Source organism: Chelonus insularis, unplaced genomic scaffold, assembly GCF_013357705.1.
Source record: "Chelonus insularis isolate UGA/USDA-ARS -01 unplaced genomic scaffold, ASM1335770v1 contig_25_pilon, whole genome shotgun sequence".
Classification (NCBI taxonomy): Eukaryota; Metazoa; Arthropoda; class Insecta; order Hymenoptera; family Braconidae; genus Chelonus; species Chelonus insularis.
Window position 1 is genome coordinate 1,124,178 of NW_023276451.1, and position 15,875 is coordinate 1,140,052.

General features: G+C 30.7%; 1 protein-coding gene across 2 annotated transcripts in view; it reads right to left on the reverse strand.

Annotated features, from left to right (window-relative positions):
• Nucleotides 1-959: 959 nt before the first annotated feature.
• olf413 (DBH like monooxygenase olf413) overlaps nt 960-15,875 on the reverse strand; it is a 102,315-nt gene continuing 87,399 nt past the window's right edge. Inside the window, exons 5-10 of one of the 2 annotated variants that reach the window (XM_035079827.1) lie at nt 6,380-6,574; nt 5,465-5,551; nt 4,761-4,943; nt 3,970-4,422; nt 3,598-3,791; nt 960-3,157 (exon numbers count right to left, since the gene is read on the reverse strand). In XM_035079827.1, coding sequence (XP_034935718.1) covers nt 2,695-3,157; nt 3,598-3,791; nt 3,970-4,422; nt 4,761-4,943; nt 5,465-5,551; nt 6,380-6,574 — 1,575 coding nt within the window. In that variant the 3' untranslated portion in view covers nt 960-2,694. The remainder of the gene's footprint in view (nt 3,158-3,597; nt 3,792-3,969; nt 4,423-4,760; nt 4,944-5,464; nt 5,552-6,379; nt 6,575-15,875) is intronic. The other variant, XM_035079828.1, reaches the window with a different exon arrangement.

Below are 15,875 nucleotides of genomic sequence, written 5' to 3' on the forward strand. Positions count from 1 at the left end.
TTTAATTGATTAACCACTGTTATCTATAGATATTGATTAATTTTTAGATAGTCAATCAAACAGTACTCCAAAATGAATTTCTATCACTCATTCCCCTAATTTTCCCATGGAAATACTCATACTCATGTAAATTGTAAATCTGTGCGAATTGTACGATAACAATAAATTGATAATTGTATTACACGCGGTACTGTCAACTTTGATGCGATTTGTTTCACACCAATTGCAATTGGAGAAATCAAATCAAAAGCTGCTATGCATGACGACAATTCGTCCATTGACTCAATTGAAACGTTCAAGCAATATTGGCAGTATTATTTCATCACGCGGTACGATGATGAGTTTTATTGATTTTTTATCAATGAATAAATGATATTTCATTCCTTTCTTTTTTTTCATGTTGATTTTTTCATAATTATAATTTAATTTACTTTTAGTTTACTTAATTTACATAGTAAATTTTTTTTTCATGGAATTTGTCATAAATTATTGCCCTATGGCACTACGACACATTGAATTCTATATGACATTTATCAATAATCGTATTAAGTTGTAAAATATTCCCTACAATATTCATTATATCGATTAGTAATCTACAAAAATTGCTACCGCTTTTGGAGAAACATTCGTTATAGTCAGATAGTTAAGTTTAATTATTAATTGAAATTTTTATTCACATTTATATTTTGTTTTCATACACAGATAAATCATTCACAAATAGAAAAAATCCATAATTCACATAGAAAAGTTTGTTTTAAAATAATTGTAGTATAAAAAGAGTTATTTATTCAATATCTTTTTAATAATCATCACATAATAAAGTTTATTGTAAACATTGTTATCGTATCATTATTTTATTCTAAATTATGTTGTATAATAACGATAATAAAAATAAATTGTCTGTCACATTAAATTAATAAAGTTCAAATTAATCAATTCATCTATTGAAAACCTTGAATTGATGACAAATAAATCCTAATTTAAATTAAATTCATACTTCAAACAATTTTGATTGTTTTTAATGATATTACTAACAATACTTGTCAACAATAAACTTGATTACTTTTATTATTAAAAAGATAAAAGAGATGGAAATATTTAATTAAATGTTATTCAAACAGAAAGCAATTTTTTAATGAAAAAAATGTATAAATTTTAAGATTTCTACAAATCGTTTTCGCGTAAAAAATTTTTTTTTTTCAAATCGAAAGTTTGATTAGGGTATAATATCGTGATAGAAATAGAAAAGAGAATTTTTTTTTTGAGTATGCATTGAAAGATGCAATCTAGTATGAGAATAATGATGAGTAGTGCGTGAGCGAGTAATTCATGCACAATGTGTATCAAATGTCTACGTAAATACAGTTGCAATGGTTCCAATTCGCGTATCAGTGCGCAAGGATGAACGATCCAATTATCGTGAGTGGTTTGTAATCGTTTACAACTTTAATTAATTACACCCTAAAAAATTCCACATTAATTAATCAACATACTATGTAAATAAATGAATTACTAACTTTCCCAATAATCTCTGTTGCTTTCAATATAATTAACACAAGAAAAAATAAATAAATAATTATCTATGTCATTTAATTAATAATAATATTTAATTATTAATTAATAATTTGCAGCAAATGCAAAATTATTCTTCATTATTATCTTTAATAAGCTGTACAAAATATTACAAATAGTACGTAAATTACAAGCACAGATTAAGTTAATGCGTTAAAAAAGCGTCAAGATTGTATCTTAGAGATTTTTCATAATTAATTTTCAAATGTAGTTTTCACGTATAAGATGTTAAGATTGAATTTAGAAAACTATACTTTCTAATGATACATATCTTGAAGCCTAATACTTTTAACGAGATAAATCGACCTGTGCTTGTACAACAATTGCAAAAAATACAAGGATAATCATCTAATTAACAAAATATACAGAATATGCTCAGGGAACCGTACAAAGACGATATCGTTTTCCCTGAATTGCCGAGTCAGCAAAATACCTGCGAGGGTAGTGCTTGCGTGCAAGTTTTGCGAAACAAATAGCTAAAACGTGAGTGAATTGCATTTTTGCAGAAAACCCATTCGCGGTATCGCCATCAGCTCGACTAAATTCCTGACGGCGCATAAACAGCCAACGTTTTACTTCTTTTCGTGAGAAGCTTTAAAAAATAATTTTCTTTTGTAATTTATGTGGATATCTTCCGATTTGTCTTACAACCTAATTTTATTTACAATGGACGAAAAATTATTTTTAAAATAAACTCTATTGACTTTGGTCACAAAATTCTCCTGAAAAGGGTTATTCAACCAATGTAGAAGGTTGTTTTTTAATTTCAATGATTACTTTTGATATTTTAAAAATAATTCTCTTTTATAACAGGATTATTTTTTAAATTAAAATGTCAATTCTCATAATTTAAACTTTCAATAATTAACAAAAATCAATGAGATAAATCATTCATGCATTCGGAAGATATCAGAACATATTTCATTTTTATGTCGAGTAGCTAACTATAAAAAATTGAAAAGTACCTAGTTATAATTTATAATAAGTGCATCAGCAGCATCACGATAAATTACTTACATCATCACCTCACAAAGTTCATCCAACCGTATGGTAATATGGATGCCTGTGCGTGTATTCAGATGTACCAACTCGTCTATTTATTTAGATATAAACTTGGTATGTTCATCTGAAAATTGCAACAACAATCGCGAGAATGAGAAAAGCAGGTGCTCTCATTACATTAGAACTTCCTGCAACTGGACTTTCACTACTCCGTGATACTTTACTGCGGACAAGTTGGCCACGTTCAACGGCATTAGCTTCGTCACTATCAGGATCAACGGAAGCTCCTAAATCACCATCCTCACCAAAGAGCCGAGATAATTTATTTCTCGGGACTTTTTTTGCACAAGGTAATGCAGTCTCTTCGTAGGGTTTCAAAATCCTTGGATAGTGGGCTTCCTGAACATCAGTATTTGGTATTATGCCTCCTTTGCTGTCCCAGCAAAGAGGCTTAAATGTACCACGATGGGTTGCTTCTTGGAAACTTTGGAAACTAGTTTCCCAATTGTAATGGACTAAGCGTTCTTCAAGTGTCATTCCAGCAAGTTCTTCTGGCGCTTCAATAATAACTGGAGATGCTCCTCTGTAATACAAAAAATTGTTATATTTTATGAGTATTTGAATTCAATTTGTAAAAAAAATCAATTAATAAAAATCACTTTTTTGTAATTGTAAAAGCATTGACAATATTTAATAAAACACTTTAAATTATATCGAGAATATTATCTAATCATACTTCGCTTTCATAACTACCGTTATGCGTCCATATTAAAGATACGAGGGTCGTTGATAAGCAATTTGCAATGATTGTGAGTAGGGTAATGGTAACAGTGAACAACCTGATTGCTCATAAAAAGCTTCCTATCGTTTAATTCTGTTGATTGGTCTAACATAATAGCATATACATGGACAATTAACTATTACAACCATATGCTGTACTATACTGTACTCGCTACATGTACCATTTATTTCATACATATTGTCTATAAGCATGCATGTATACATTAATAATCTAAAACTTACTGCTTTAGTTTCTGAATTCCCAAACTTTGCAGAACTGTTGGAAGTGACGGAAGAGAATAACAAAGTGATAGTTCAATGCGGGGATAGTACAGAGCTGATACTAAACATGTCTCTTCGCGCGTTGTTAGACCCCCCAATGTCATAGTTGTGCGGGATTCCGATGAATATGTGCACTCTGCTACTAAATGATCTCCCTGAAATCATAATTAATCAAACAGATTAATAAATGCTTAGAATAATGAAAATAATTCGCATAATATTAAGATATAATTATTTCAAACATGAAGGAACTTAATTCACTTGATTGAATTTAAAACAAAGCAGCTTAATAGAAAATAACATAAATAGATCAATTGAATGAGTGATACTTACGGGATAAACTTTAACAGGTCGTTGTAATCTCCGATACTCTTGATAATTGGGGTCGTAGTTTGTATCAGAGACAATTGGAGGAAGCTCTTCACTAGCTCGAATCTGCCTCAATCTAACTTTCCTGCCCAGCTGATGAGTATGCATAATAACAGCAAACATATTGACGCCTGATTCAGGGATGGTTTGTCCCGTGCAATCTGCAACGCAATGCCCTTCCGACACAACTTCCCTTTGACCAGGAGGTATAATATGACGCCAGTTGGGATCTATACCGACACTTAAAATTCCCGCATCATGAGTACGTAACTGATCAGTGTACAACAACCTCAATCCGGAACTGTCACTGATAAAATTATCAAGCGAGGGATTGGTGTAGTGTGTTTCAAGCATATAGAAACGAGGCCCAGATGTTGGATCCAATGCATATCCGGCTTCAAGAGGATAATTAAATCCCTAAAAATAAACGATTTATGTTTTATTTCTGCTATCTATTTTTAAGCATGACCTCAATCCTTGATTCCATTCATTAATGTCAAATTTTTAATTTATTCTATGAATTTTATTGAGAAAATCAGCGAAATTTTGGTATCGGGCAAATTTATATTTATGGTGAGTAAGATTAAATATAAATTAAACTGCCAGCTATTTTGAAATGAAATTAGAAATTGTATAAATAATAAGAAAATGATGTCTGATCAAGTAAAAAGCTTATCTTGACTACTTGAATACTTAATAGAAAATCGTAATAACAATAATACATCAGTATTATAATATTGAATTTTCTGAATTACCTCTGATCCCAAGCTCCATGTTGCAGCTATTGATGTGCACTGTAGAGATGGTGCATTTGGTTCATAGCACACACTACCATTCATTCGTGCTGCATTTTCCAAGTCTGAATCTTTGCCTCTGCATTCATACAAAGTCATATGATGCAAATACTGCTGATTCCCTGGATAAATGATGGGTTCGTACTGAAAGGAAGTTGAGATTTATTATTTAATATCGTCTTACTCATAGATCTATAGTAAAATAAAAATAATCATTGGTCAATAAAGGGTTGTACCAAGAAAACTTATGTTCTATAGACTTCTTATATATTTTTTTATCGAAGAAATTAAATAATTGAGAATAGCTTCTGAGAAGAAGTTAAATTTATCAAAGTATTGATCGATAGGCTTTTCATTCGTTCTCCAACAATTGGCCTGATTTTTTTCTAGATTTTTCAAGTTTTATTTAGAAAACAATCATGAAAGAGCTTCGAATAAAAATAAATATACTATTTTATTGATGAAATATTCAAATACATTGAAAAAATAAATTTCAATTATTAAAAAAATAGAACAAAAAATCAAAAAAAAAATGGGAAATAAAATTGTATAAAATATTCTACTACGATTTTATAATAAAAAACATCGATGAATCAATTGAAAAGCACATTTTGAGTTTATTTTTTATAAGAAGAATACAAGTATTATTGAAATATGAATTTTACCTTGACAACGTGATGTTTCCGTTGGATATTTGGCATTTCTACTACCAAACACCATAAAAGAGAATCCTGGCCCATCGGCAATTTAACCTGCAATCAATAATAGACATAAATCGAGCTGAATAAAAACAAAAACATTTTAAAATACGTTTTCAGACGAATTCGTTATTTGTCTATTTTAGAAAGGCTATTTTGTTCGATAACTACTGGCTATGCCTCTACAAATATCATTCGACGGTCGATTCGACGCGTTACATTTGTAAAAACGAGTAAGTCTCTACCCAACGAGATGTTCACGGCACTGGAAAACCAAATATCAAAGTTAGAATTCAATTATCGATGGCGTGTGCTAGAATTTTTTTTGTATTTATTTCTCTCGTTTTTTAAACTCTTGCCCTCATTCTTTCCTATTTCTGCTGAATCATATGATGAAAAAAAATGTTCAAACAGCCAGATCAAGAATAATCCGTTATGTAGATATAAAACTTTAAACAGAAAAGTTTCTATTCCCACATGTGTATGCACTTCACATCAGTATTCCGGAATTTAAATTGATTTAATTGAATTTCCTATTGTCAGCTACATATAAAAATATTTATAAATAAAAAAGCTTTCTTAAATAACTACACAATAAAAAAATCAATGCTCTCAAATCAGGAATAATTTTATTCTTAAATATAAATCTAATGACGTCACAGTGATGGATCTATGACACCAGTGTGATGTCAGTATGATTGTGATGAAGAGAGAATTTATTCTTGATCTTATTATTTTTTCGAGACAGTTTTTTTTAGCAAGTAAAGGGTAAAAAAAGTAGTTTTTTTGTTTTAGTATAAATTACTTTTAATTAAAAATATTCGAGGGAAAATTATTCAACGAAAATGGTGAATTAATTATCGAGAGATAAATGTATATTACCTGTTGATTTATAATATCCCATGTCTTTAGATTTGGCGCGGCTTGCTGATTCCGAGACATACGTTTGGGCTGAGAATCTCGTTGAACAAGATAAAGAGGGCGGGATCCACGAACCGCACCATGAGGAGGAAGTACTCCTGCTGCTGACACAGGCTCCTCTTTATGATACTGCCAAACTACTTTCGTCGTGTCGTTCTGCAAGAAAGTAATGAAAATTGTAAGATTAAAAATTGATTAAGTGCCATAAAAACAAATAAAATAGAAATTTTTATCATAAAGAGAAGAAATAATTTTAATAATGTAGAATTTATTATCTAGCATATTGAAAAAATACTTCTTTTAAGTTGTTCGATCAAACAATAAAATATCTTTTATATTGTAATTCAACATGTCATTTTAGACAATCTTTTTTTTTTAGAAAGAAATATTGATTGAATATTCAGTAAGTACTGATTGTTTAGCATAATTCAAATTACTATCTGTCATCAATACATTCTGAGGAATAAAAATTCCCCAAATAAAAACAGAAATCTGCTCTTGGGAATTGATAAACCAAATAAGAACTTGGAAATCCCATCGTATGTTTTTATGCAAAGATATGAAATCACCCAATTTCCAGATTTGGCGTCGTTCCAATATTGCAGAAGCAGCATGAATTATAAAAATGTCTTTGAGAGAAATAAATAGAGGAGTGTGTTCTGATATAGCCTGAACACCAAAATAATAAAGCTCTACTATTGATCAAATAAAGTTCAGACATAAAATTGAAGAAGACACTTGTATTGTCTATACAATTAAAATACTCAAATGCTGAGTTCCATTTCACAGTTATGTCTATAACGTTAACAAGAGTACTTACTGATGATGATGGAGTTCATATGTAAACTATCTATATTATTCTCGAGGGCTTCTTGGACGATACACACGCAATGGGAAATAAATGGATACACGTGCCATCCACACTTAGAAATTATGCTCAGAACACGTTCATAGTGGAAACTACGAATACATGGTATTTTGAATGCAAAGTGCATGTCTCTACCCTTCTATAGCTTTCCCATGAGAATTGAAAAGGTTCATTAAATTCTATATTCAAGTTCCTTGATGACCAAGAGCGAGGTTGAATTGAGTTCAAACAAATGAAAGATAAACTCAACGGTCTAGAAACAGCGAAATTTGATTGCATATTCTCTTTCGAGGGGAGATCAATCCCCAGGACGTTGATGAGAACTCATTAACAAGGAAGATTCAACTTATAATCATCCATAATTTAAACAGTATTAGAAATTACTGTAAAGGAGGATTTGTGGTGAATTTATATCTCTTCTGAATCATTCGACCAATTTTATTTACTTAACATTCAATAAAAAATTAATTTCGTTTTATAATAACGAAACTTATTTCAAAGACAGACTAATTTAAATTGATCGACATGTTAATGCAGTACATGCATATTTGTGTTTATGTCGTAGAGCACACACAGACTCGTTTGTACTATCAATGACCTCAATCTCACATGATACGTCATTGCACCTTTGCTGGCGAGTATTAGATATATAGATGACAATGACAGGTAATTAGGCTTGTTAAATGACTATTGTCAATATTCGATGAGTTACTTAATATATTGCACACTCAACTAACGTTGATCTGCGTGCACTATATATGCACTCATGCATATGTTTGTAGACATTCATTTTCATCGTCTAAAGCAATTGGCTGACATTTACTTATTGTTATGTAGTTATATTGGTAGGAGGTCGTTGTCTTCCAAGTAACGACCTAAATAGAGACGGTCAAATTATTCTCATTATCAAGAAAATCAAGTATTATAAATACCATCCCAACAATTCATCATCAGATATTTTATATTCTGTGGAGAAATAATTGAAAATTCCTTATAGAATTTTCAAGTTTCTTCATTAATTAAATGCAGATTATAATTAAATTCTTTATGGTTTATCATTTCATTAATCTTAATCTAAGCTGTTGAAAACCTCAAATATTCATCACTCAATACTATCAATAATAAACATTTGCTTGATATTTGACTTTAATTGTATCAATGAGTGTCAATTTAATATAATTCATTGAATAAATCTTGAAATTCATTAGAAAAATTATTTTTTTATCTATGTAAAATATAAATAATTAGCCTCCAAAAAGTTTTTGTAGCAGTTTGTTGATTGTTGATAGAGTGTAAAATTAGTAAAAAATAAGAAAAAACATGACAGAAGTAAGTTAGTAGCGGACGACTTATGGAAGCTACCTGGAAGAACATGAGAAATTAAATTGCAGAATCACGTTGCGGCCGGATTTATCGACCAGAAGAGACTTTCGAACGTGCTTATCACAACATAGATGTGTATATACAGAGTGAATCAAGCTGGAGATTCGTGAAAAACTTTTTCCCACTTACTTAAGGTCTGTCTTTAGATTTATCTTAATTATAATTTCCATTTGAACTTTATGTAATGTTCCACTGCAAATTAATCTGTTAAAAAGCACAAAAAATAGTGGACATTAAATAGTTATGAGTACAGTTTGAAATTAATAAAAAGTATATGTGAATAAGCAGTTTTTTTGAAGATAAAATATTGAAGAGAAGTTTTTTTCATTGAAAGTAATTAAAACTCTATTGATAAACACTAACTTGGTTTTTCTTCATTTTAAAAGTGAAGTCATATTCCAATAACTTTAAAATTTTTATTAAGGCAGTTTAATAAGTTGGATAACAATATGGGTGCAAGTTTAAATTGATCCTGAAAACAGCCATTAAAGACATAGTACTGATTCTACGAAATTATTTTCTAAAATTTAATGTTTAAACTAACGCTAATAATTTTTAATTAAAAGTTCAGGAAAAACCTTTTAAGTGTTCTGAAATGATTTTATCTCTGAAATGGAAATGAAAAAAAAAAGAAGATTTCTTTAGTTTACTATTCATAATTTACTATTTATTTTTTTTCATCAAGGATTACGTCAAACTGCAGCGAAATTCATTTTATCATGATAAAAACTGCAACGAGATTACACAGTTGTGCCGAGGTCTCTACTGGGTAGGATTTTGGCAGGATTTATTAAATCCGACGTGTTACGAAAAAAATTTACGAGCAAGAGAAAGAGAGAAAGAAAGTGAATAGAAAAAAAAGTTAGTTTCGGATTCACTGCGATTGCGAACGAGTTCAATCCCGAGTTCTCGTACCTACCAAATACACCTGCCGATGGCCACGCGGGAACGAAAACTCGTTACCCAAAGAGATCGTGAGAGTAAAATAGCCTCTGATCGAGCCTCGTAATCTGTCGCGAATAAGATTCAATATTTGATCGAGTACATTGCTGTTGCTTCGCCCTTTTATTTGCCTAGGATGTATCCCACGTATTGCAATCGTCTTTCATTCTATTTCTTTTCAAAGCATATCACTTGAACGTGAAGGTTTCAATAGTTGACAGACGGATTTAAATAACCAATACTGTTTTCCAACAATCAATTATTTTTTCTATTTTTCAAAAATTTTTGACATTTTTTCAGATATAACTTTTTTACAACTTTCATTTCTTTCTATATGAACATAAACATAGGCAACTGTTGAGAATAAAAAGAAATATATATAACAAAATGAATGTGTAGTCATGTTGTTATATAATAAGAGAAAATGAAATTTTTGAGTGTAGCTCTGATATAATAATATTTTTTATCGTAAAACAGCTCGATAAGAAAGAGTCTGCGTAATAGTTAACCACATAGTCTTCACCTTCATCTTTTTTTCTTTTGGTCGAGCTACAATTCAGAGATTGGATTGTTCCAAAACCAAGAGGACGTTTTTCCTAACGTGCGAGTAAAAATAACTCCTTGGCTAAAATGGAATTCTCCATTACCAGATCTCTGAGGTTCATGCGGGGAAGTTATCCGCTTAGGTGTTATCTTAATGGCACTTATTGTCTTGACGTATAGCAGTGGGCTACTACCCTTTTTAAGAGGGTGGGCTTATACTCAAAATGTTCTCTCCGTTCACGGCTCTTCACTTGTAGTATTCGTTGCTACAATTCTAGCATACTGTTTCACATCGTCTATTTTAACGATATTGTCATTGACGTTGAATTTATATCTTTAGAAAATAACTGGTTATAAATTTTTTCAAAGTTTATTTTTATCAGTTAAATTGATTAAACTCTTTATTTAAATAAAAAGGTTTTCTTTGAGAACAGAAAGGAAGGATTAATTGTGTCTATTGTTTCAAGATTAGCTCATACTGTAGAATGACGGTGACAGGAAGGATATGTTTGGCTTATTAGTTGAGATTGGCAATTAGTCTTATCGCTTGTTGGACCCAAGGTGATTGGTATTTACGATTCTATCGAAGAGATTGTATGGCGAATTACTTTTCTCTTTCTCCAAGTATCAGTTTCTTATTTTTTTTTCTTCTTCTCTTCCTTCTTTCCTGTTTACTTGATTACTTTCTCAAGGTACGATGGCACGAGAGGCACGCGGCTCTCACGGAATTCCAAATTCTTTCTTGCATGTGTATCTAGTGATCAAAGTGTCTAGACGATAAGATAATAAAATTAATCTCACCAGTCGTGTTAACATAATTATTTGTTTCCAGGTAGCTGATTGTATCAATAATTTATATTTTTACGCGTTTTTACACATTTTCTTTGCAATGACTATATTTTATTAATGTCCATCTATAAATATAGCTAACACATCACAAAGGGAAATTTTTATTACATGCTGACACGAGAGAGAGTGTATATGAAGGAAAAAATAATAAAATCGATGAAAAATGACGCACGTGAATAGCAACTATATCTGTATGCCTATGCAATTTATTGACAAGCATAACTTTGATGGACGCAGTTTCTCTTGCAAACTGTAGAGAAAAAAAATACCAGTGAAGTTTGCTAGTACCATGAAAAGGAGAAAAACGTTAGCACGTTAATTATAACGTACCTTCGACATTTTCATAGTGTGCGTCATTTTGAATTATTTCTATCACTGATTTATTTTTCCAACGATGTTTGTAGTTCGTGCACAATTCTTATGGCGAAATAAAAGGTGATAAATAATGCAAGAACGGAAAATACATCATAGTCACAGTAGGAATCGCAACAGAAACAGAAGACTCAATCACCAGACTCACTACACACCTCCAATCCTAGTCAATCTATATATATATATATATGTACAATTGATCATCCATGTATGCATATATATCAGATGAAGTCAAAGTTTCGAAATACGTCGATTGACTTAATGCGTTGTCTCCCTTGGGCCACAATTCCTCACGGCCCCAATTCTCTTGATTCCCAGGACGTTTTCAATATAGAATGAAATCCACGCCCGTCGATTTTCCATTGCGATTTTACAACCCCCTCATGTGAGTACAATATCGATCGAATTTCTATCAAATAGACTTTCAAGATACTACTTCTCTATACTAGACAGCATAGACGCCATGAAAACGAAAATGAAACGACTGATCCTCATCGATAAAAAAAGTGTTCTTTCAAACTTTCTTAATGCGGGCTTTTTTTCTTTAAATCATTTCTCGATGTATATGGATACACAGACATTGATGTATATAGATATTTACTTATATACAATTTCTTACAAGCTTCGAGAAATTGTCTCTTACTCCTTTCCTTCACGTTTCAACAGTTTTATCCCCCAGGCTAGGGAGTTAGTCAAAGTATCGCTGATTCCAAGATATTTGCTGAGAATTACAGTATACTTTGTTTAACTTTCGCACACACAAGGGCTCGAAATTGGCTAAGACTTGGGAAGAACACGGTTGTCTTTCAACTTGGTACAATTTCCATCGTTATATTCTACTCTGGTACGTTTTCATACTCCTCCTCTTCCGTCTTTCACACATCCTCATTCTATTGTATTAATGCCGAAAAATAGAAAAAAAAAGTTACTGTTAACAAGGTTTTATTTATAAAATAAAATTGCCCTCATTTATATTCGAATAAATACGCTTGAAAGGTTTGTTGAATAGTATAGATTTTGAAATTGTTTAATAAATAAAAAGATTTTATACATATTTTATTTTAACAGTAGCTTGTTACTTATATAAATGCAATATATTATTTGAATATTTTTTCATCAATTAATAAGTGAAAAAAAAGTTTTCGAAATTTTAGTGAAGAGTATTAATTGAATTCATCAAAAATTTAGCCCATTCAATTTTATTCTATAGATCCATCACGTTGAATTCATATAATTTTAAAAAGAAAAAACCTTTTTCTACTTGAACTTTTCGTTACATGAATCAATATTGAAACTCTCTATCAGTGAAAAACCATTTGTTTGATTTTACAAGAGGAAAATTTCCATATCAACTTGAAAATCAATAAGTGATGATACATTTCATTGGATATCTTGTTAAAAATACAACACAACGGTGGGTGGTCTTCGATAACTAAAATTCGGACGACCACTTAAGAGTTGGAGCATAGTGGTTTAGTTTTTGTAACGATAACATAGGTCGCTTCGACATCTGTTTTTTATAGATTCTGGAGTTGGGCCATTGACATTTCTTGAGACTGTGATGGAAATGCACTTTTTTCCAAGTACCTTCTTTTGTGATGAGATGCCCGGACGCTTGAGTAGAGCATCTTAATTAAGTTTTGAAACGATTAAAACTTTTAAGAGCGCTGCGCAGACGATTAAAAAATTAATTACTCTTAGATTTTATTAGCTCATCAGATATACTTCACACAGATGAAAATTCACAAGATCAACTTTACATACTGATTAAATGACATTTTTTATCAAGAATTCTTTTTTCATTATCAATTGACAGGTAATCCAGCTCAAATAATTCAACAACTCAATTATTATTTTATTTTAATTGTGTAAGGCAAAAGAAAAAAGCAAATAGCTCAATTACTCCTTTGCTTGATCGAACGGTACTTCATTAAACCCAGTACAGGTTCGGTAATAGAATGGCTAAGAAAAAAAAGACAACTTTCAGGATATTGACAAGGCTAAATTGAATTTTGAAACAATTGTAGAACTGCAAATTCGGATTTTCTTTTACGGCTTTGGATCAAAGGATTTGAGCTTAAGTCTTGTATAATAGTCTACGTCTACAGGAGTCTAGCTGTTGTCCTACGTGGCAGTAGGGATCAACGAAGCCGCAGTAAGTGACCCCGACTAGTGCAACTACTACTTCTCCATCCGTTCTCAGTAATAAACTGAAAGCTACCAACCATTTTCTCTATGGTATGTGTATATATATACATGATCTGTATCCCTTCAAACCTCTTTCTCGCTCTAAACTCTAAACCTACTTACTCATCCATACTCATCGTAAAATGGAAGGATTTAATCAAACTTTGCTCTCAACTAAGGTAATATCGACAACCACACTCAAGTGCATGACGTCGTCATTTGTTTAATTCATGTTTATAAATTTATAAATACAGGTACAATTGATTTTACTTACTATTCAAATAAACTCAAGATACGATTAAATAATTTATTTTAATAATTACTAATTATTTATTGTTTAGAACAATTGATGAAAAAGTTAAAAATAAATAAATTTGAAAAATTAAAGAGAATGTAAAAGTTTTAGATCTTCCCAAGTACTATAGCCAGTGCAAGTAGAAAAGTTCTGAGCTGGTTGAAAATTTCTTGACAGAGAAAAGAGTAAAAAAAATAAAAAAAAGTATACAGTTAGTCTAAAAGAATAATATTGAGTGTTACCCTTGAGTAAACTTTTTAAAGTTAATTTTAACTATTGAATTTTAAACCAATTGGGAATCTCCAAGAAAAACTAGCGATGAATAACTATTAAAAGTGTAAATAAATTATCGTGAAACTAAAAAGAATACTTTTAAATTTTTCATTCTACTCTTGAAAATTCAATTATTTATTCAAATAATTTATATTAATTATTCACTGAAAATATTTATTTAATTCAATTGATTGAAATATTAAATTTTCTAGGTGATGACATTTAAAAACCCATTGACCATGGGCAATCATTCAAGTAACAGAAGATTGCTAAGAAAAATTTACAGAGTTTTCCTTCGTTTCAACTACATTTTACGTCCTGAAACTAAAATATTTCTCCCAATGGTAGCAGAACAGGATGGAAGTGAAACGAGGTCAGCAAACCAATTTCAATTGAGAGACACACCAATCTCCCTATCGATTTCATGTGCTGCTGTTGTCGAGTATTCTGCGTCTAAAGCTACTCCACCCTTAACTGATCGCATGTCTTATATTTTTTTTAACATTTTATCAGTGTTCATTTATCTATCTGAAAATTTGCACGAGCCATTCTTTATATTCAAAATAGAATTTCCAAACTATTGTTTCAATTCACTATCAATTTCCATTAAGGTTTACTCTTTTCAGTTATTTACGTTGATACTGAAAATCCATTCTCAATGCCGACTATCTGAAAAAAATACCTTTCTCTTTTTAGCTGTCATTTAATATCATTAGAAGACTTATTACAAGGATATTTAGTTAATGAATAAATTAATGACAGAAATATCGTAACAGGTATTACTGGATTATCCAAATGTGGAATGTCTGAATATCTAATCGTATTTCAGTGAGACAGAATTGAAGGTTGAAGAACATTTAGGTCTGGAGAACAAGAGAAACTCGCGTGCTACAATTGCTTTATACAATGGTAACTTCAATTTCATTCTCTATTGTCGAAGATACACAGTCTTGAACCGCCCATCAGATAATACTAGTTGGTACCTATAAAGCTGGAGGCGTTAGCTGAATGCTATCTAACTCTGAAAGATCTACCCTTATATTTATACGTTTAAGCACGCAGTGATATTATACCTTATACGCAATCAACTCTTGTACCACAATCGAATATAAAAGCAAGTCACATGCGTGCCAGATTATAATGGGATATAAAGACTTTACTTAAGCAAGTTTGTTTCACAAAACTCAAAATAAAATAGTCGACAAAAGCATTATGATAAAATCTTCATTAATGAGTTATCATAACAAATGTACTTTATTATATGAATCTCGATTTATGAACCTAGTAATTTGTATGAATATAACCTCAGCAATAATTTTGAATAAAATATCACATGCCATATGTATACTATATTTTTATAGATATGTTGATCAATTAAATCAACTGGAATAGACTGAAAGAGATAGAAGGATAGAGATGAGAGATCTGAAAAACCAACGTGCAAAGAATTTTAGATCTGTCACGCGATCAGATAGTCGCCATAACATATAGGGTAAATTTTCTGTTTGCTTTGCATATAAAATTGCCCTAGTTACAGAACAATTCCATTATTTTCTTTCTAAATGGGTCTCTTTGCTAAAATATTTAACAAATAAATTTCTAGGAATTTTAATCTCATTTTTGTATGAATTTATTCTTGATCGTATCTTAATTATTTAAAGCAAGTAAAATGTTAAACAGCTCTTTTATGTTATTTAATTATTGTGACAATAATTATCTATTGATTTTAAAGAAAAGAAATTAAT